Raw genomic sequence first — 21,261 nt, forward strand, 5'->3', positions numbered from 1 at the left:
TCTTCTTCAAGGAGATTACAAGTTTGTTTGATAAACATAACTATATAGATGCAATATGCATAGGTAGGAGTTGTCTTAGTATCAGGACAGTCTTATGAAAACAAAATTACCACTATACAATATCAATAGAGCACATGTGAGATGGACTAAAAACTGGATAACTGACCAATCTAAACAGGTAGTTATGAGTAGGGAAATCCTCATGTTATAGGAAGGTTTATCATGAGGCTCTGCAAGGATTGGGTCTTGTCCTGATGCTTTTCAGCATGTACACCAAAATAAAAATCACTGCGGTTAAAATTTGTGGATGGCACAAGGTTTGTCAGATAATGAGTCTAGGGTAGTCATACAGAGCTTAGTAAAAGTGGGCCCATTCAAACAACATGTGTTTTAGTAAAGCCAAATGCAGTTATATAGCTCAATCTGTTTAGCTTATCAAAAAGAAGATTGATGTGATTACAGTGTATACGTTTCTTTATGAGGAGGAAATGCTGGGGGCTCAAAAGCTCTTTAATCTCTCAGCAAAAGGGAAAGCAATAACCAATGGCTGGAAGCTGAAGCCAGCCAAATTCAAATTGGAATAAGCCACAAGTGATCCCTTTCTGACTATAAACTGATGGCTCTGTGAAAAGCCCAGGGAAGTGTGCTACGGAGCAGAAGCTTTTAGGAAACTGGCTTCCCTTGTAGATGGAAAGTAGGGGGTTGGCTGGTTTTGAAACAGTATGTAAGTGTTCTTCCCATCTATAGACTGTTTGGATTTTTAAGAGCTAGTTGGAGGAGGGCTTTGGCAGCCCCGAAAGGAGGCAGTTTGTTTCAGAGAAGACTTTATTTCTCTCTAGCAATTATCATCGGTATTAGACACCCAATTCTACAGAGCTTTCCCGAGGAGTTGTATAAAGGATTGCAACATTCATACAAGGTTTGATTTAGGGCTTATTGAAAACACTGTTGCAAGTGGGTTTCTTGTTTGTGGATGACAATCACATTTGCCTCAGATCTTGGATAAAGACTGTAGAATAACAGCTGTTGTCCTGCCTTTCCTCTAATTCCACCTCTGGAAATAGCACTTAAACGTGAATGCCAGCCGGCACTGATTGTTGTGCTGCCAGATTGGCATTCAAAACTTTTGGGCGCAAGTGGCCAGGCTGTTAAGTTGCAGGCTTAGTTCTTTCATATCTAGACACTCCGTCAGTATAATTGTTTGTCTGCTCCAAATAAGTTAAAGCATGCTAAATTGTGCAAAAGTGATCACTGCTTTTGTGCCAGAATGAGTTGTTTTGCAGCTGAGACGTGAACACTAGACTTGTTTCTTAGTTGAACATTTGGACTCTTCTCTTGGCTGAACACAAATGGGACATGCTGTCAGGTACTTCTATACCAAGTGTATTCATCCCCAAATCCTTCAATGATCTGCCAGATATGGCTAAAGTTAATGTAAACAATGTATTTTTTGCACATGGCCACTGAGTGGCCAAAAAGTATCATTTAGACTAGCAGTCCATTACATCTCCCCCTTAATTTCTCCATTCCTGCCATTTACAGTGTTTACACCATCACACCATCTTTGAAGTATGAAAGTGTTGTACTGATTTTCCAACTACATGATCCACAAAAGTGTAACAGTTTGGTCATCAGGCTGGCTGTTAGTTGCAATGACTGGGGTGTGATTACTTTGTCCTTTTTGAGTTCTCTTCCTGATCTGCTCTGTTGATACTTCTTTCTGAGGGACCAACTGTATATGTTGATTGATTCTGTTGAACTGTCTTCTGTTAGTCTCAATCAAATGTGATTGGAGCACTGAGTTTCTTTTCTTCTTGTGCATCATTTTTCTCCATCCAATTGGACATGTAGATGGTCATCCGTTTCTCTTCCTAATAGTTCTATGAGTTCTAGCTGTGTAGTGTAAACGTGTTCATAAGCTCTTTTAGCATTTTTATGTAATTAGGCTACTCTGTTGATGTCTGGCCCCTTTGGAGCTAGAACCATTGTTTCAAATTCAGAAAAGAATCTGAGTTGCCTTCCTATCAGGATTTGTACTGGACTATATGCAGTAGCTGCTACTGGTGTTGATCTGTAACTCAGAAGAGTAAGGAAAGGTTTTTCTGGTTGTGGATTTTCTTGACTGTTTGTTAAGCTCTTTCCGTTCCTCTGTTTGCTTGTGTGTAATGTATGTGGCTAGTAGTATGATCAAAATCATATCTTGTTTGGAATGACTAAAATTCTGCTGCAGTACACTGTGATCCATTGTCCATTACTACTGTTCTGGAATATTGAAGTGAGCAAAATTGAACTTCCGGTTTTTGAGAACACTATAGCATGTTATGTCTTTCAAGTGTTTTATATCTATATGCTAGGGTTGTAAGCGATGAGTTGACTATCCAATAAGCAAAAGCTTATCGGAGAGTTAACTAGTCTCTCAACTAGTCACTCCCCCCACTTGCTGCCTCTATCTGAGGGAGCAGGAGCCGTTGCTGCGGGGGAACTGGCTTAAAAGCCGGTTCCCCCCAGCACCATCTCTGCAGGAGGCAGTGGAGGTCGCAGGGGCTGGGCGAGAGCCAGGAATCAATTGATTCCTGGCTCATGCTGAGTCTCAGGACATTGTGCATCTGCTGCCTCTTAATACATTTAAAAAGCAGAAGTGAGGTGAGTGGGACCCGGCGTGAGTCCCCTATCTTTGGCTTTCCGGCTCCTCCCTTCCCCACAGCCTAGCTGAGCTGTATACCAGTTCCCAACCCCCCAAAATCCAGCTGAGCCGCACTCCAGCTCCTGACACCCCTCCCCACAGCCCAGCTGAGCCACACACTCCTCCACTCTCTCCCAGGCTCCTGGCCTCCCCAGTTCCACTGTGTGCTGGGACTTTCTGATCCTGGAACATCCATGATCCTTCCCGACCACAGATATTGCTGGGCCAGAGAGTTCTGGTTTATAGAGGTGCAAACCTGTAGTGGAGACATGTTCAGTACACCAGTAAACTCACTGATGTATCTGTGCTGAGCCTGAAAGCTTTCATCCAAAAAGCTTGGATAATAAAATCTTCAGTGCTACTTTGGTGATACTCACTCATTAGTTAAAACACTACGGCTAATTATAGGACACTATATCTGTCCTGATGAAAGGAAGCAGAGTAATTGAAGGGCTGGGGTTGATTTCATGAGAAGGCCCCTGTATTAATAAAAATACAGGGGCCAAATTCTACTCCCATTTTACTCTGGTATAATTTATTGAAGTTAACCTGGTTACAATCACTTCCCACAGCTCCTATTGGTTGGGTATGGTGATCCGTAGCCAATGGAAGCTTTAACCTGTGGAGGTGCAAGTATATAAAGCAGCAGTGGTCCACCAGGGGCTAACTCTGGTGAATCGAAGCTATCTAGGAGTAGTTGAAAGGTACAGATAGCAGGCTCTAATCTGTTATGCAAATGCAGCAGTGAAGTTGCTGAGAGGTGGATCTGTGGAAATGAAGGCAGAACTCAGCTCCAAGGAGATGAGGAAATCTTACGGTGATAGTAGAGGTGGGTCTCACTAAGGAAGAAGCAATGAAATTGAGCAATGTAAATTTTCCTCTTGATATATGGAATAGCTTCCCAGTGCTGAAATATTTCAGGCTGTGGAATAGTCTATAAGGGTGGTAGCAGAAATGCCATCATTTAGGTCATGTTAACACTACTCTGGCTAATAGCACATGTTCTAGTGCTTTGGGTGTGTGTGTGTGGAGGGAGAGGAGGTGGGAATTGTCTATTTACCAACAAAATTGGGAATATAAGATTTCCTTTTGAGATCTGTGGAATTTGCTGTTTCAGTTTTGGCTGGGAATGTCACAAAACAGCATGTTTTGGATTTGGGGGGCCTTTTGCTTCTATCCAGAGCCTAGAGTGCCTGAAGGTCTTAGAAGAAGAGAACTGGAGGGTTCAGAACAAAAACTAAAAGAAAACAGAATGGGTGACTATGACCCAAATCAGTTCATCCATCCCTCGTCACATTGTGTTACACTTGTTCCAAAGCAGGATTAATGGAGAATACGACATATTGAATAAAAAAGAGTTTCCAGAGGCAACACACATAGAAGTGTGAGGGTTGGTAGCAAATCTGCTGTCTTATCATTGTGCTGCAGTCCCAAGATATACTTACCAATCAGATGTTTAATTTATGCTTTTTGGTCATGTCTGTTGTACATAAACGATTGTGAAGAGGTATTGTACTAATAATATGAGAGATTGCTTTCAGTATCTGCTCTAGAGTGTACATTTTGTCCATTTCTTATCAGGTTTGGCTTCCTTTGGGGAACAAGTGTATCATAATCTCTGTCACTGAAATCAATACTGCTGATCATGTTTTTGTGTTTGTATCACTCCTAAATTGAGTATAATTTTTATGGATAGACAGAAAAGATAGGTCTCTTCCTTAAGAATTAAATTATTTCAACGATGCATTTTGTAACACAGCAATGGTTAATAATCAGCAAAAGGTGCGAGGAAAGATATATAAGGATGGAATTATAACACTGGAAAACCATGGGATGTATTTATTGTTAAATTCCCACCTGGCTGAACATTAAAGTATGAAAAGAAAAATAGTAGCATGGTTTCTAATGCACAGTCTGGTATGCACATTTTTCATTTTCTCATTAAACAGACTCCTTGAGCCATATGTCCCATTGTTTAGAAGTGTGAAATTAGGTATTGATCTAGGAAAACAAAATATAAATAAAAAGTTACTTTAGATCTATGACAGTAAAGAGATAGGTAGGCAGACACTACTGTGCATAGACGGATGGACTCGAAGATCAAGTTGACACCAATTTGGAGACTGAAAAATGTTAGGTAGAGGTTGGGTATTAGTGTGATTTGTATCAAATGTTATTTGACACGGCTTACCTGGCAGTGTTCTCAGCAGTGCTTTGTGGATGAGCAAAATAAAGGAGCATTGGGAAATACTCAAAGCCCAAAGTTTGGGAGGCAAGGCAGTTAAAGAATATGGCGCTAGACTGCGGCTCAGTAGATCTGGATCCTTTTTCTGCTACTGACCTCCTCTGTGATTTACAGCAAGTCACTGCTTGTTTTTCGTATTTCTCTAGCATTACCTATGAGCCTCCATTGTGAGCAAGAACTGCATTGTGCCAAGCACTGCAAAGACACAGTGTGAGGGCGTACCCTGCTGGAATACTGACAAGTTGTCTATTTAGGCTCTCAGTGTCACCAGATCCTGATGCAGACCTCCTCAGCCTCCTTCCCCAGCCACCTGTTGGCTTCAATTTCTCACCCCTCTCCTTGTGCACCCTGCTATCTTTTTAACAAAGTCCACAATCCCGTTGGGGAAAACAACCGGAGTCTTTAATATGGTCCACAATTCTCTGGTCAACGCACCAATCACTTCCCCTCCGTGCCTCTGCTTCTCAGCAATGGAGGGAGGGGGAAGGTAGAGGGACCCGGGCCTGCCCTCTCCACTGGGTCCCAGCCCAGGGCCTAAGAGGCAAGAGATCACGCTCTCTCCACCTCTTTAAGGTTGATGGGGACGCCACCCATAACATGTCGACCCATGGGCCTTCAGAAACCCTACCCCGGGTCACTTCCTACTTTGGTGGGGCTCATCACACTCCCATTTACACAGTTAGTCCCTAGGGTTGCAGACCCCCTTATAGCTCAAGCATATCGTGAACAATCGCCTGAATCGTCCCGAGTCTCCATGCACCCACTATGACATCAAGGCGCGCATTCCTGGCCAGTCTCACCGCTTTGGCTTGACTCTCCCTCTCCCCTTACCGTTGGCAGTGTCCTTTTCAAAGGAGGCACAGCAACGCCGTGCCCGACATCCAGTGTGCCCCGTGGCACGCCTCTCTTCCTTCCCCCTTCCTGCCCCGTGTGCGGGCGACGTGAACCCGCCACGGCGACTCAGCACGCCTGTGCATGCACAGTCGAGGTGCTGCTACGGCACCTCCCGTCCTCCGCACAAGGGCAGCAGTGATGGGGAAGTGCAGGGCCCAGAGGTTCCATCACACACAGAATAAAAAGTCAATGCCTTCTCCCAAAGGATTTACAATCCAATGTAAGACAAGAAACAATAAATAGATAAAGATGGACAGATAGGGAAGTACAAGAGTGCGTCTACACTGTGGGGTTTTTCCGGGATACTGGAGGTATTCCAAGAAAACTCGGCCAAGTCCAAGGAATGCATTTGCTCATCCACTTTTTTTTTTTTTTTTTTTGCAGAAGAGCATATGCGCTCTTTTGGGGAGCCCTCTATAAGGGCTCTGCCAGAAGAGAAGCCTTTTCCGCTATTTGGCCCCATCTAGACTGGGCCAAATGACGGAAAAGCCTTTTCCAAAAAAACCCTATAGCCCAAGAGAATGAGACCAAGCCCAAGAGAACGAGACAGCATTGATCACCATGATACGCAGTGGTCTCGGTGCAGCCTAACTGTTGTCAAGTTTGCTGTAAGGTTTACCATGGAGGAGTTTATTGAAGAGTATAATGAGGTTACTTTGCCAGTGTTTACAGGGAGCTTTCTCCGGGCACAAGGAGCAATCTGGGGGGAAAGCAAAAAGGTGCTTGTATAACTCCAATGGGCGGACCCAAACCTGGGACCTCTGGTGCTTAGTGCATGAGTCTCTACTGCATGCACTAAAAGCCAGCTGGCGCTCAGCTAAGGCTGTAGAGCAGACTTCTTATGCTCTCTGTAAATGGTCTAGGTGCCACTAGGTGGGGCAATGAACCACACCCAGTAGGTGTTACACTTGTTTGAAAATTTCACTGATGGACATGGACTGATCCCAAGCAGAAGTTGACCACTCAGTAGTAAACGAGAGAAGATAAGTAGGGTGGGGATTGACAATGAAGGTCCTTAGAAGTGAATGCAAGTAGCTGCCATGATCATGAAGAGAGAGCGAGGGGAACGACGCAAAGGGAATGGTAACATGGTCAAAGCAACAGTCTAGGGAAATGATCTTCACAGCATCATTCTGAGTCCACTTATCCAGGCCAGACCAAAGGAGGGTGCAGGAATTGAGATACAAAATGGTAGGAGCTTGGGTAAGAGTTTTGTGAGTTTAGATATTAAACTCTTCCAAGCAGGGACTGTCTTTTGCTATGTTTTTGTACGCTGCCCCGATCTCAGCCATGTCCTTAAAGCACTAGCATAATGCAAATAACCATAATCAAGTTCTGACTGATTTGAAAGTGGTTAGAATTTTGGCATCTAGTGGGATAGATGGATACTGCTTATATTGATATAATTTTCCATCGAGTGACTACGCTTTCATTTATAGTCATTGCTTTTTTATTCTTTTTCTTTGTAGATGTGCTGTGTCCAAATGTCCATGTAGAAGGAGATCGATTTAAACACACCAATGGAGAGACTGATGAAATCCCAGGTAATCGCAGAGACTTCCCTTCTGCAGTGCAGCTGAGAATTATAATCACGTAAAAATCACATAATGGTGTAGGGCTTACTGAAATGTTCTGACTTTGTCATGGTTTCCCTAATCTAATATATATCCAGTGATGGAGAGAAATATTGGAACCAGCAATGCTGGAAGAACTGATGGTGGGCAGAAAATGAAATGTGAATTTTCATTGTGATGTGGGTGCAAATTGAAAGAGCAGTGGAGCATATCACTGTAGAAATACAGTATTAAGGTACGAAATCTTAGAGAGAGCAGTTTATTTGGCTACCCATGCTGCTAATTGAGGGCTCCATACATAAGAATGGCCATACTGGATTAAACCAAAGGTCCATGCATCCCAGCACTCTGTCTTACAACAGTGGCTAATGCCAGGTGCCTTAGAGGGAATAAACAGAATAGGTAATCATTAAGTGATCCACTCCCTGTCACCCATTCCCAGCTTTTATGACTCTGTAATTGCTCTCAGGTCCCTAGATGCAATGGTGATGGGTTACTAAAGAAACTGGTGGTGGGTTATACAAATCCCACTGTGGCCAGGAAAGAGTTAACAAGCTGCTGCGGCTTCAGTCAGCCCCTCCCCACTACACCCCTAGTAAGTGTCAGGCTTAGAAGCCTGGTTAAAAAAGTGAGCTCTCTGGGCAAGGAGAGTGCTTGGGCAGCTTCCACTCTGTCAGAGGGGTAGGCTGGGGTCAAGGACTGTCTAGTGGCTGCTATCTGCCAGAACTGCCCTGAAGGAAGGTAGGCATGACACAGGGCTATTGTTCTGATCTGATACCAGTGACTTGCCTGCTGGTGCTGAGTTCGACTGTGTGAAGGAGACACCAGCCCAGTAAACCACTTTTTTTTCCACCTGACCAGGGCCCAGCAGTGGTTTTTTAGAAGCTCAGGCATGAGCCAGTCACAGATGTGCAGAGATATGCAGGGATAATAAATAAAGCCCCAAGAACACTCATTTCCTGTGGAACAATTATAGTCCATCAAAGGGCTAGCAAGGCTAGTAACAGGACAGCTTTTTTGGGAGCTTTGGTGTGTCTTTTCAGCCATCTGTGGGCCAGATTCGGTCATTCACAAGTGGGCATAATTTGTGCCTCTTTTATAGCTTGCTGATGGTGGCAGGAAATCCTGGGATTGAAAACCATCAGGAAAATTCCTGGAATGTTTGTCTGAATCAAGAAGTCTGGCCACAGCTCTCGGAGCCATTGGGCGCATGTCTACACTAGGGAAATTATTTCAAAATAATTAAATTTGAAATAATAACTCCAGAAATAACAAAATCGAAAATAGCCTGTCTCCCCACTATGGAGGAGCCTCGAAATTAGTCTGAGGCAGGCTCTGTTAATGTGGATGTGCTACCTTGATGTAGAACCCCAGGAAGCACTGGGGAATAATTACTTGGAATTACTCTGGGGTGTAATTATTTTTAAATAGCAGCAATGAAGAATCCACACTACCGCTATTAGAAAATAACTATTTCAACATTAGCATTATTCCTCGAGGAAAATAGGAGTACAGATTTCGAAATAACAGACTTAGTAGTGTGGACCCTCGGCTTATTATTTCAAAATAAGGGGGAATATTAAGGGAGCAGACCAGGACTAACATGGCCTAGACTTGGGAGGTGGTATGGGGTGTCAGTTCAGTCACTCCCATTTTCATGCTGCTTTTATCAGCAATGGTAGGGTTTCATCTAGACCTCGGTCATCGCAGGGTGACAGCATCTTTATTGTTCCATGGACTCCTCTAAAAGGGAATTCCCCATAAATCATCTCTGGCCTGAATTTTAACTTTTGCAGGACTGTAGTCCAGCTCCTGGCATTGATTCTGCAAGTAGCCCCACTGATATTAAATCAGTTTGTTCACAGTGTTAGCTGCTACTCATAATAGGCAAGAAAACTGGCATGTCTCCCCTAAGTAATATCGACTGGGTAGTCTTTCCCAACAAACAGGTGTTGTAAATGGCAAGTCCTCCACTATGTATCTGACTGGTACGGTGGGTCACTTGTTTCATAAATCTCTGCCTCACTTTGCCTTCAGTAACTTTTCAATGTATTTTCAGTTGAGCACTGAAAAAGCAAAACATCCCTTTTATCAATCACTTTTGGTCCATTGCAGTAATTCCCAGTAAAATGAAGTTAGTTTTCAATGTTAACTCTTCTTTTACTCATCTCTTCTTCTAGATAGACAATAAATCGATATCCCACATTTCCACTTCCCAGATGATATATACTTAGTTATTCTGGCCAGATTGATAGCACAAGGCAGTCATTTATTGAGGCCAGTGTCTCTCTCTTAAATCTAAAATAAAAAGGTTGTCAGGACTGTGTAGTGACTTCATAACCAGATTATTAAAGTAACAGATTACAGTAGCGGGTAGCTTTTTTTTCCCCCATCAAGCTAATTCTTCCAGGTGAGAATTCTTAGCAGGGAGGGATAGCTCAATGGCTTGAACATTGGCCTGCTAAACCCATGGTTGTGAGCTCAGTCTTTGAGAGGGCCACTTATGGATCTGGGGCATATGGTACTTGGTCCTGCAATGAGGGTAGGGAATTGGACTCAGGGTCCCTACTAATTTTATGAGATGGTATAACTAGCCAGCTTTCCGTTCTTCAAAGTAAGCAGGATTTTTTTCTCTTCCTGCGATTCAAGAGAAGTCAGTCTTCTCTGTGGGACAGGATTGGACTCAATGTTCCAGCACTCTGCTTTTGGAGGTAGATGAAATGTAAGCTGGATGGATAAAAATCAATTATTGGAATGAACTGATTTTTTTAAAAAAATTAAATATAATTCATTTTTCCTTTTAAAAAGAAACCTATCTAAAAATTAAATTCTGAACTTTTGACAACAGAAGTTAAAGGTTAATATTATTAAAATGTATTAATAATCACCTAGTCAACATAAAAAAGTAATATTGAAGCAGTATATGTTTGCGCCAAGCTTTAAAGAAAGGCAGAGCGCATAACAGGAGGAAGCCATTGGCCATCTGGGGCATCTGGCATTGGCCACTGTCGGAAGACAGGATACTGGGCTAGATGGACCTTTGGTCTGACCCAGTACGGCCGTTCTTATGTTCTAAGCACCTAGAACCAGAAGTGGTTGAAATGCTAAACCAGTTTTTGACAGCAGTGGTCATCGGTGGTGAAACTAAGGGTGCAGCACCTCTTGGCTTGAAATGATTTCTGTTACATACAAGGTTTAGTTTGATTCAATGACTCTTAACACCCCACAGGATAACAATTATTCCAGCATCCCCTGACAGTGTTCTCTTGTGTGGGTACAGGCTGAATGATACCTCCATTTCAAGTTTATTCAACTAGTCCAGTGAAATGACTAGTTCATTTGGAGTTAGAATCATAAGAGTTTGAAGAGACCTCAGAAGGTCATCGAGTCCAATCCCCGTCCCAAAGCAGGACGAACCCTAACTAAATCATCCCAGCCAGGGCTTTGTCAAGCCGGGACTTGAGGTACAATTTGGGATGGAACAGGCAGGAAAGCTTGTTTTCCTCTTCCAGTCTATGAATAAAACTGAGTATGAGAGGATAGCTACTGCAGGTTGAACCTCTCTAGTCTGACACCCTCAGGACTTGAACGATGATGAACCAGAGAATTTGCCAAGCCACGGAAGGTCAATATTGTCTAGACGCATTACCAACACTTCCACTGCTTACTGGGCTCTTGGAAGACATTTAGGCATAAATTAGAGCTAAATAACAGCGCAGAACACTGAGCCAGGGCTGGTGGCTTAAACAAACTTTATGGCACCATGGGAAACTTGGCCACACCCATGATAAGTGGACTTCCGGCTAACTAAACTGATGCCTGACTACGGATGTTGCCAGACCAGAGGATGCCACACTAGGGAGGTTCAACCTGTAGTTCTAAAATCTTAAGGGACATTTGACAACAATCACACACAATAGACAATATAAGGGGAATGTAGGAAAGAAGAATGGGATCAGGTCATGACACTAGGGAAAATGTCTAGTATAGTAAATGTCAAGGAATTTAGTGACACTTAGTGTTTTGTAGGCAATGTATAAACATGAAATAATTCTCCACCCTCCCGATGTATTTATTTTAAGTTTTCCATTAAAAGCATTTTCGGAAAAGACCGTCTAGATTGGCAGGACGCTTTTCTGCAAAAGCACTTTTTGCGGAAAAGCGTCCGTGGCCCATCTAGACGCGCTTTTCCGCAAAAAAGCCCCGATCGCCATTCTCGCGATCGGGGCTTTTTTGAGGAAAAGAAATCTCTGCTGTCTACACTGGCCCTTTTGCGCAAAAGTCTTTCGGAAAAAGACTTTTGCCCGCACGGGAGCAGCATAGTATTTCCACAAAAGCACTGACAATCTTACATGAGATCGTCAGTGCTTTTGCGGAAATTCAAGCGGCAAGTGTAGGCAGCTGGCAAGTTTTTCTGCAAAAGCAGATGATTTTGCGGAAAAACTTGCCAGTCTAGACACAGCCTCATTGTTACCACTGAAGAGAGAGATCTTGGAGTCATTGTGTCTCTGAAAACATTCACTCAATGTTCAGTGACAGTCAAAAAAGTGAACAGAATATTGGACTAATTAAAATTAATTTAAAGAGGAATAGATAATTAGACAATGCTACTACAATATAACTAGGTAGATAATATCAGATTGTCTCTAACTAAAATCCATGGTATGTTAACATCTTGAATACTATGTGCAGATGTGGTTATCTCATTTCAGAAAAGGCAAATTGGAATCGGAAAAGGTTCAAAAAAGGGCAACAAAAGTAATTAGGGGGCATGGAACAGCTTCTGTATGAGGAAAGATTAAGATTGGGACTTTTCATTTTGAAAAAAGAGACAACTAAGGGGGAATATGATTGAGGGTTGTAAAATCATGACAGGTGTAGAGAAAGTACAAAAGGAAGTATTATTTACTCTTTCACAACACAGGAACCAGGGGTCACCAAATTAAAATAATAGGCAGCAGGCTAAAACAAAGAAAATGAAGTATTTCTTCACACAATATACAGTCAACTTGTGGAAATCCTTGCCAGAGGATATTGTGATGGCCAAGACTGTAATAGAGTTCAAAAAATTAACAAGGTAAGCTCATGGAGGATAGGTCCATCAATGACTATTAGCCAGAATGGGCAGGATGTTTTCTCCTAGCCTTTGTTTGTCAGAAGCTGGAAATGGGCAACAGGGGATGGATCACTTGATAATTACTTGTTTTGTTCATACCCTCTGGGGCACTTGTCTTCTGATAGAAGCTAGTGCCAGGATGTTGGGCTAGATGGACCTTTGATCTGACCCAGACTGGCAGTTTATAAGTTCTTGTATAGATTTAAAGATGGATTGGTGAACTTATTCCTGATTAATCTCTTAAGATATGTCTGTACTACAGGGTTTTTGTGCAAACCCGCCTGGAGTGTCCACTCTTCAAGCATGTTTTTGAGCAAGAAAATTTACAGTAAAATGGCAGAACAGAGGGCTTTTTGTGGTGTAGATATGCCTCTTTCTACGAGGAATAACTCCTTTTGGTGCAAGAGTTCTTGCGCAAAACGGTGTGTGTGGAGGCTCAACAGGGGTTTCTTGAGCAAAAAGAGCCTATCAGAAAAAGCACAGGTGCTCTGATGGCCATTCTGTGAAGTGTGGACACTCTCTTGTGCAAAAGCACATGGCTTTTGTGATGCACTTTTGAGGTGTGGATGTGCTTTTGCGCAGGAAGTTTTTGCAGAAGATCTCTTCCGCAAAAAGCTCCTTGTGCAAAAATCCTGCTGTGTAGACAAAGCCTTAGGGTATGTCTATACAGTGCTGCATAGCTCAAAATAAGCTATGCAACTCAAGTTCGAGTTCTGCCCCCCTTCCACCCACCCTGGGAGCATCTGTACAGCCAACACCAGTTGCTCCAGGGATGGAGAAGCGCCTGAGGGGATAGGGAACTTGCAGGGCCGGCCCACAACATTTTGGCACCTGAGGCGGGGAGCTCAAATGACGCCCTTATGCCCCCTTGCTTGGGCCAAAACTTTAAAAGGTCTCAGTTCTGTGGGTCCTAGTGGTGCCCCCGCACTCCAGTCTGGCACCTGAGGCAGCTGCCTCAGTTCGCCTCATGGTAAGGCCAGCCCTGAGTATTTGCCTGGGGGAATTAGGGGTTTGAGTCCTGCCCACCCCAGGTGCAGCAGATTGTGTAGTTTAAGTAGTTTATTTCAAAATAGATCACTATTCCAACAAGTCCCTTAATCCTTTCAGAACGAGGTTTACCAGGAAATTGGAATGGCAAGCCCATTATTTTGAAATAACGGGCTTGTTGCTAAGAGTCGGAAAACACTATTTCAGGATACTGGCTGTATCCTGAAATAGCACCACTGTCTAGACATAGCCTTAGACTGCATTGGTTAAAGAGGCAGTCTCTTGAGAGCTACAGCATCTGGAATATTATTAGTATTATGAGACCCTAAGAGTAGCTAGGGGTATGTCTACACTACCCCACTAGTTCGAACTAGCGGGGTAATGTATGCATACCGCACTTGCTAATGAAGCCCGGGATTTGAATTTCCCGGGCTTCATTAGCATAAAGCCGGCTCCGCCATTTTTAAAAGCCGGCTAGTGCGAACCCCGTGCTGCGCGGCTACTAGTTATTCCAATCTATCTGTACGCCTTGTGGAACGAGGTGTACAGATATATCGGAATGGCTACGTAGTTCGAACTATCTAGCCCGTGCTGCGTGTAGCCGCGCGGCACGGGGTTCGCACTAGCTGGCTTTTAAAAATGGCGGAGCCGGCTTTATGCTAATGAAGCCCGGGAAATTCAAATCCCGGGCTTCATTAGCAAGTTCGGTATGCATACATTACCCCGCTAGTTCGAACTAGTGGGGTAGTGTAGACATACCCTAAGAAACTACTACTTTATTACCATTTCCTTTATTAACAGCTTCACTAAGCAGATTAACGGTCCCACCAATACTAAAAATACAACAACAGACAGAAATTGTGGGGCGTTTAGCCCTCTGACCAGTCGCACTCGTATCTCACATCTGCTGTGGGGAGACCCTCAGGAGTCAGTCATTAGTCTCCTCACGCATGGTAGTCATACTGGTCATCACAGGCGTTTCTTCCCTCCTTCACACAGACTGAAATATACTTATGCCGACTAAGACTCATACATATCCCTAAGAAAGGGTCATCCCATTTTCCTCTATTTGTACTTCCACACTCAATAAGCTTTGGGGTGCTCCTCTTTTCATAGGCTATCCTCATAGTTCCCCTTATTTTCATTAGCATCTGCACAGACATATCCCCATGGTAACCTGCGGTAACAGCAGAATTTCGCATGATGTTACAATCAAGTGTCTTGCAGTCTCTACAGGTACGTTTTGGCATATTTTTCCAATCACCCACTGAAATATTCTCACAGTAATCTTATAACATTGCTGATACGGGGCTATTCCTGAGTCACATACTCATCTCACCCTCTTTATGCCCAAGACTGATATGACTACTGAAATCTTACACGCTTCAGCTTCCAGACTTTGCATTGTAGCTTTACTGTGCTTAAATACTGAATGCACACTTCTCACTTATAAATGATTGTCAAGCTTATACTCATGTGATCCTATCCTGCTTGAACTTATCCATCACACATTAATTAATTATACCTATCCACAACAATAAAAGCTTTATTAAATAAGATAACTGGCTACATCTAGATCACACAGGAACTCTATGTTATATAAGTCTACGTCTATACTGTAGCCTTCTTGAGGAAAAGCATATGCAAATGAAGCGTGGCGTGGAATATTGTCATGCTTCATTTGCATAATTAATTAGCAGACTTTTTGCACAAGAAGCTTTTGCGCAAAAGGAGATGTGTAGACGGCTCTTTTTGCGCAAAACCCCCCTCTTGCGCAAGAGCCGTTCTTCCTCATATTTCAGGAAGAATGGCTCTTGCACAAGAGGGGTTTTTTGCACAACAAGGAGCTGTCTACACAGCTTCTTTTTGCTCAAAAGCCTCTTGTGCAAAAACGGCTGCTCATTAAATATGCAAATGAAGCACAGTGATATTCCACGCCACGCTTCATTTGCATATGCTTTTCTGCAAGAAGGCTACAGTATAGAGGTAGCCTAAGAGATCACCTGAGGGGTTCTGGAAAGCAATTAAGCAAATGATGAACAATGAAGCACCAGGTGCTGGTGGGATACCAGCTGAAATACTGAAAGTGGGGGGACAAAACTGACTAAGAAACTTCATTTGCTGCTCCTCTGGCACCCCAAAGAAATCCCTGTTGACCCACAGAATGCTTATATTGTTACCGTTTTCAAAAAAGGGAGATTGGGCCAATTTGCAGCTACTGAGAGATTGCTCTCCTCTCCCTCACTGAGAAGATTACTCAGTGGCCTGGGAACAATTTTTTAAGATGGGGTGCTGAGCCCTACCCCCTTTACCTCTGTCTGCACTCCTCAGAGCCCTGTAGAGCTGAGGCCGGCAGCTGGGACCCTGAATGTGGGAACGGTGGCCAGGAACTTGGGCCTCATGGCTGGGCAGGATGTTGCATGCAAGGCCTGGCATCAGGCCCAGCATCTGAGCAGGATTTGGAGCTGGCCGCTGAGTCCACATGCAGAGATGGCTATCGAGCAGGACCCAGAGCCAGAAGTGGAGCCCCTATGGAACAGTGATCCCAGTGACTGGGCCCTGGGCAACAAGAGCACAGGGCCAGTGGCCAGGAACCTGTGTAGAAGGGGCATGTGGCCGGGATGCCCAAAACCTGGCAGTGCTGCAGCATCCCACCCCTGCAACCCTACTTTAAGCACCTATAGATTATTGGGAGAATCTTACTGAATTGCCTACTCCCCATCACAGAGAAGCAATTCCAACGTCTCAGTGTGGCTTCAAACCATCATGAGGTGCCACTGGCATGATATTTGCAAACAAGTAGATCCAGGAAAAATGTCCAGAACAACACCAGGAGTTGCATATGGCCTTTATGGATCTGACCAAAAGCTCTGATGCTATGAACTGTGAGGCTCTGTGGAAAACCATGTCAAAGTTTGGCTGCCCAAGCAAATGTAACACCATTGCAAGACTCCTCCACAGCCAGATGACTGCCTCTCTTCTGTGCAGTGGCTTTACCTCTGACTCCTTTGTCATCTGAACTGGCATAAAACAAGTTTGTATACTGGCATCTGTGAAAATATTAATCCAAGACCTTGTACCATAGGGCGCTGGCATCCTATAATGGACTGACAGCAACCTCTTTGACCTTTCTGGTCTCTGGGCCAGAACTAAAACAATACCAGGAATGATAACCAAACTCCAGTCCGCAGATGATGATGCTGTAGCTGAACACTCAAGAGGATCTACAAACAGCCCACAGTTGATTCTCTGAAGCTTATAAAAGCCTAGGACTAGTTCTGAACATTGGCAAAACAAAAGTTCTCCATCAGCCAACTCCTGGTCAATCCTCAGACCTAGCAAGGAAAGATCTGGAAAGATGGAGAAGAACTGGAAAATGTGAAAAACTTTGCTTATCTTTGCAACTATACACCACACCAGAGTAACTCTAACTCAGGAACCAATCCATGCAACAAACCTCAGTGCCAACTGTGCCCACATATCTACACCAGCGACACCACCACAGGACCTAACCAGATCAGCCACACCATCACTGGTTCATTCACCTGCACATCTACCAATGTAATATACACCATTATGTGTCAGCAATGCCCCTCTGCTATATACATCAACTAAACTGGACAGTCCCTACGTAAAAGAATAAATGGACACAAATCAGATATTAGGAATGGCAATATACAAAAACCTGTAGGAGAACACTTCAATCTCCCTGGACACACAGTAGCAGATTTCAAGGTAGCCATCCTGCAGCAAAAAAACTTCAAGACTAGACTTTGAAGAGAAACTGCTGAGCTGCAGTTCATCTGCAAATTTGACACCATCAGTTTAGGATTAAACAAAGACTGTGAATGGCTAGCCAATTACAAAAGCAGTTTCTCCTTTCTTAGTGTTTACACCTCCACATTAGCTGCTAGAAGTGGGCCTCACCCTCTCTGACTGAATTAACCTCGTTATCTCTAGCCTTATTCTGGCCTGCATATTTATACCTGCCTCTGGAAATTTCCACTACATGCATCTGACGAAGCGGGTCTTTGCCCACAAAAGCTTATGCTCCAATACATCTGTTAGTCTATACAGTGCCACAGGACTCCTTGTCGCTTTTGCTTATCTTGGCAGTCATCTGTGAGAGTGCAAACATACATGTTGAGATTCAGCATGGAATCTACTGCACCATCATTGCCCGTGGTAGGTAGTCTCGCTGGGTTATAAAGCAGGAGTAATCCCAACTCTCCTCTATTGCTGTGACCTGCCAAAATTACCTGAAAAACCTGGAACACCAGCACTTTCTTCAGCTCTTCAACATAAAATGTCATTATCCATACAGAGGTCAACATCTTCAGCTGCTGAGGTCCTGGCTATCCATAACACCAGCTGGCATGGCGCGAGCACAGTGTGCACACACCTGATTCACATGTAACCCACACACCTAGGCTACGTCAGCACTGCAGGCTTCTTGCACAAGAACTTTTTGTGGAAGAGATCTTCTGCAAAAAGTTCTTGTGAAAGAGCGTGTCAACACTGCTATGTGCTTTTGCGCAAGAGAGAATCCACACTGCCATGGATGCTTTTACGCAAGAAAGCTCTGATGGCCATTCGCACAATGGCCATCAGAGCACCTGTGCTTTTTCCATTAGGGGTTTCTTGTGCAAGAAACCCCAGTTGTCCATCCACACGTGCCTTTTTGTGCAAGAGCTCTAGTGCAAAAAGGCTTATTCCTCGTAGAAAGAGGAATAACTCTTGTGCAAAAAGCTCTGTTTTCTGATGATCTACTGTACTTTTTCTTGCAAAAAAACACTCCACGAGTTTTTGCACAAAAATGGCCATTCACTGTCCCATGTAGTGGCACATAGACTACTGACAGCGAGAGATAAGAGCAAGGATGCTCTACAGCCTAAGCTGAGAGCCAGCTGACTTTATAGCTGAAGCTGTAGAGGCTCCCATATTAAGCTTCAGTGGTCCTAGGTTCAAATCTGTCTGGTGGTGGTTACACATGCTTACCAAAATGATGGCTGTACACTCAACTCACCAAAGGAGAAAGGAAATGGTGAGGGCAAAAGAAACTCTTTAAAGACTCTTTAGGGAGGAGGGATAGCTCAGTGGTTTGAGCATTGGCTTGCTAAACCCAGGGTTGTGAGTTCAATCCTTGCAGAGGCCATTTGGGGCAAAATTCATCAGGGATGGTACTTGATCCTGCTGAGAAGGCAAGGGACTGGACTCAATGATCTTTCAAGGTCCCTTCCAGTTCTAGGAGATAGGCAATCTCCATTATGATTATTAAAAAGACACTCTCTGGACAAACAGCAAGAGATGTCACATTGACAACACACAATGGGAGACAGTAGCCCAGGATAGGCATAACTGGTGAAAATTTGCCAGAAAACTGGCCATTTTGGAGGAAAACTGCCTCATTGCAGAAAATCTCCAGAAAAGAAAGGGCAGATGTCGAGGGGCACGTACCCTCTTGACGATATGAATGTCTCTGCAACTAACGGCCCACCGTATCTGCCCCTATAGTAAGGTGTTCTGGCCCCTCTATTGGGGTACTTACGGCCTTCTGGCCACATCCAAAAGTATCTGCCCCTCTACCAGGGGAGTTACGGCCCTGAGGCTCAGTCAGCAATCCAGACCCCTCTATTGAGGTAATTACGGCCTTTTGGCTAGGTTCAAAAGTGTGTGCCCCTCTACCAGGAGATTTGCGGCCCTGAAGCCTAGTCACAGGTAAGCCTCTCCTGGCTAGGGAGCGGTTTGGCCAGGGTAGGGAAAAAGGGTGGTAGGGGGACCCGGGCCCTCCCACTCCACCAGGTCCCAGTCCAGGGCCCTGTAGGCAAAGACAATAGCTACTGCCTGCTCGGTGGGGATTCCTGCTGCTACACACTGAGCCCCGGAGGCTAATCCCCCACCCTGGGTTGCTTCCTGCCACTCTCTGGCGTCCCCGTAGTCTGCTTGCCTACTCAGTATGGTCCATGGCCGAGACTGTCGCTATGGCTGCGGATGCTGCTCCCGAGCATCTGCGGCTGTAGGCGTTGCTCCTTGGGAGGCTGCGGACTTGGTGACAGCTGCTGGAGGAACACTTTGGGAGCTGCGGCCTGAGCTCCTTCTCCCCCAGCTGTCTGTCCCAACTGCAGGGTTCCCTGAGCTCTTACACCCTGGCTTTGCTGGGAGCATGCTCAGCAGGGCTAAATGGGTGGGGCCTTTTCAGCCAGCAGAGCCCGGGCTACTCTCTGCCCTTCAGTGCGGGGTAGATATGTCCCATCACAGCAGAGAACAGTGACGCAGCAATCGTAGCCCACCCCTGACTTTGAACACCACCTACAACCTCTGCCAATGAGCCTGCAGGTCAAGGTTTAGACTCCTTGGTCACCAAAGGATCTGTAAAAAAATAAAACCCGTGAAAGAGATCTTCCTTGAGCTCAAGGGATCACTGCTACTGTGGCCGCTAGTGACAAGAGATCAGGCTACATTGTCAGAATAGCCCCTATTTGCCTTGGAATCTAGAAATCCATGATATCCGGACAATCTATGGAAACAAAATGGGGTTAAATAATAGTCCCAGAATTAGCCACATTTGGAGGAAACATTCCAGAACTAAGCGATCCTTTGCTGACCGGAAGGGGGAATCTGCAAGAGAAGAGAAGATACACGTACATGAATACCAAAGAGCTCAGTGGAATTATAAGAATTAATTCACCCCAACTCCTGCACAAGTGAACGTACTGTGTGCTGTAGTGGCATCACAGAGGGACATCCAGGCTGTTTGCTTTCTGGGTTGTATTCTAATACTGACCACTGTAGCCTAATTGGAGACTCTTTTTCCCACAACTGAAATCTCTAGGCACCAACAAGCCAAACACTTGTATTGTAATCTCCGCTTATTTATAACTCAGTAAAGGACATTGTACTGCTGAAGCAAAACAAGACTGTAAAACCCACTTGCCTACAATTATAGACGGAGATAGCTGTGATTGACTGTCAGCACTTCTCTGATGTCCAACCATCAGCAGAGTAGGGTTTGAATTCCAAAGATGCCGTTGACTCACCAGCTAATTATGACATTGCTCAAACTATTTATATTCGACACTGACACGTCTTGGCCGCTGGGAAAAGAAGCATATGGATCATGGCTCTGTGGGGAGAAGAGCCACCATCCACTGGTGTGATCTTGGGACAATGCAAAGTCGCTCCATTTGTTGTCCAGGGGATCCTAATGTGACGTCTTTTTTTATCCTCCCTTTGCACTCTGCATTAGGAATTGCCGGTCTCCTCACTTCCTTAGGCAATTTCCAGGGGAGGGAGGAAGTGGGCTATACTAGAATAGCAAGAGAGGTCTAGAAGAGACCCTTAGCTGCATACAGTAGATGCACAAACACAATGTTTGGCAACTACACTACACACATGCAGCAAGGAGGTGGCTTTCAATTTGTATAGGCAGGCTCTGTCTAATCTGTTTCCCGTTCCTTCTCCCTACCCACGGTTATACCTATAGTAGGTCATGGTAGATGATCTGTCACATCAGATGTGATCACTAACCCCTTATTTATTAACCCATAGCTGATCTGAATATAATAGCATGAACCTTTGAATTGAAAGAGCTTTAAATGGATGAGTTGTCTGATGTGCCAACATTTAGGGACTTTTTTGATACCCTCTAACTTCCTGATAACCATGTGAGATAGGGAAGTAATTGCCACATTTGCAGCTGAGGTAGATCTGGGACACCCCCCAAGTCACCTGGTGATGCAGGTTGTGTCTAGCCTGCCATTAC

The 21,261-nt window shown here is 44.4% G+C and overlaps 1 protein-coding gene across 1 annotated transcript in view; it reads left to right on the forward strand.

Moving 5' to 3' along the window:
* The window catches only part of COL22A1 (collagen type XXII alpha 1 chain), a 316,194-nt gene that overhangs the window by 80,712 nt on the left and 214,221 nt on the right, over nt 1-21,261 (forward strand). The window contains exon 5 of the mRNA XM_075920074.2: nt 7,292-7,366. Within this exon, the coding sequence (XP_075776189.2) occupies nt 7,292-7,366 (75 nt within the window). The remainder of the gene's footprint in view (nt 1-7,291; nt 7,367-21,261) is intronic.

This window comes from Pelodiscus sinensis, chromosome 2 (genome assembly GCF_052426305.1).
Source record: "Pelodiscus sinensis isolate ZL-2025 chromosome 2, ASM5242630v1, whole genome shotgun sequence".
Lineage (NCBI taxonomy): Eukaryota > Metazoa > Chordata > Testudines > Trionychidae > Pelodiscus > Pelodiscus sinensis.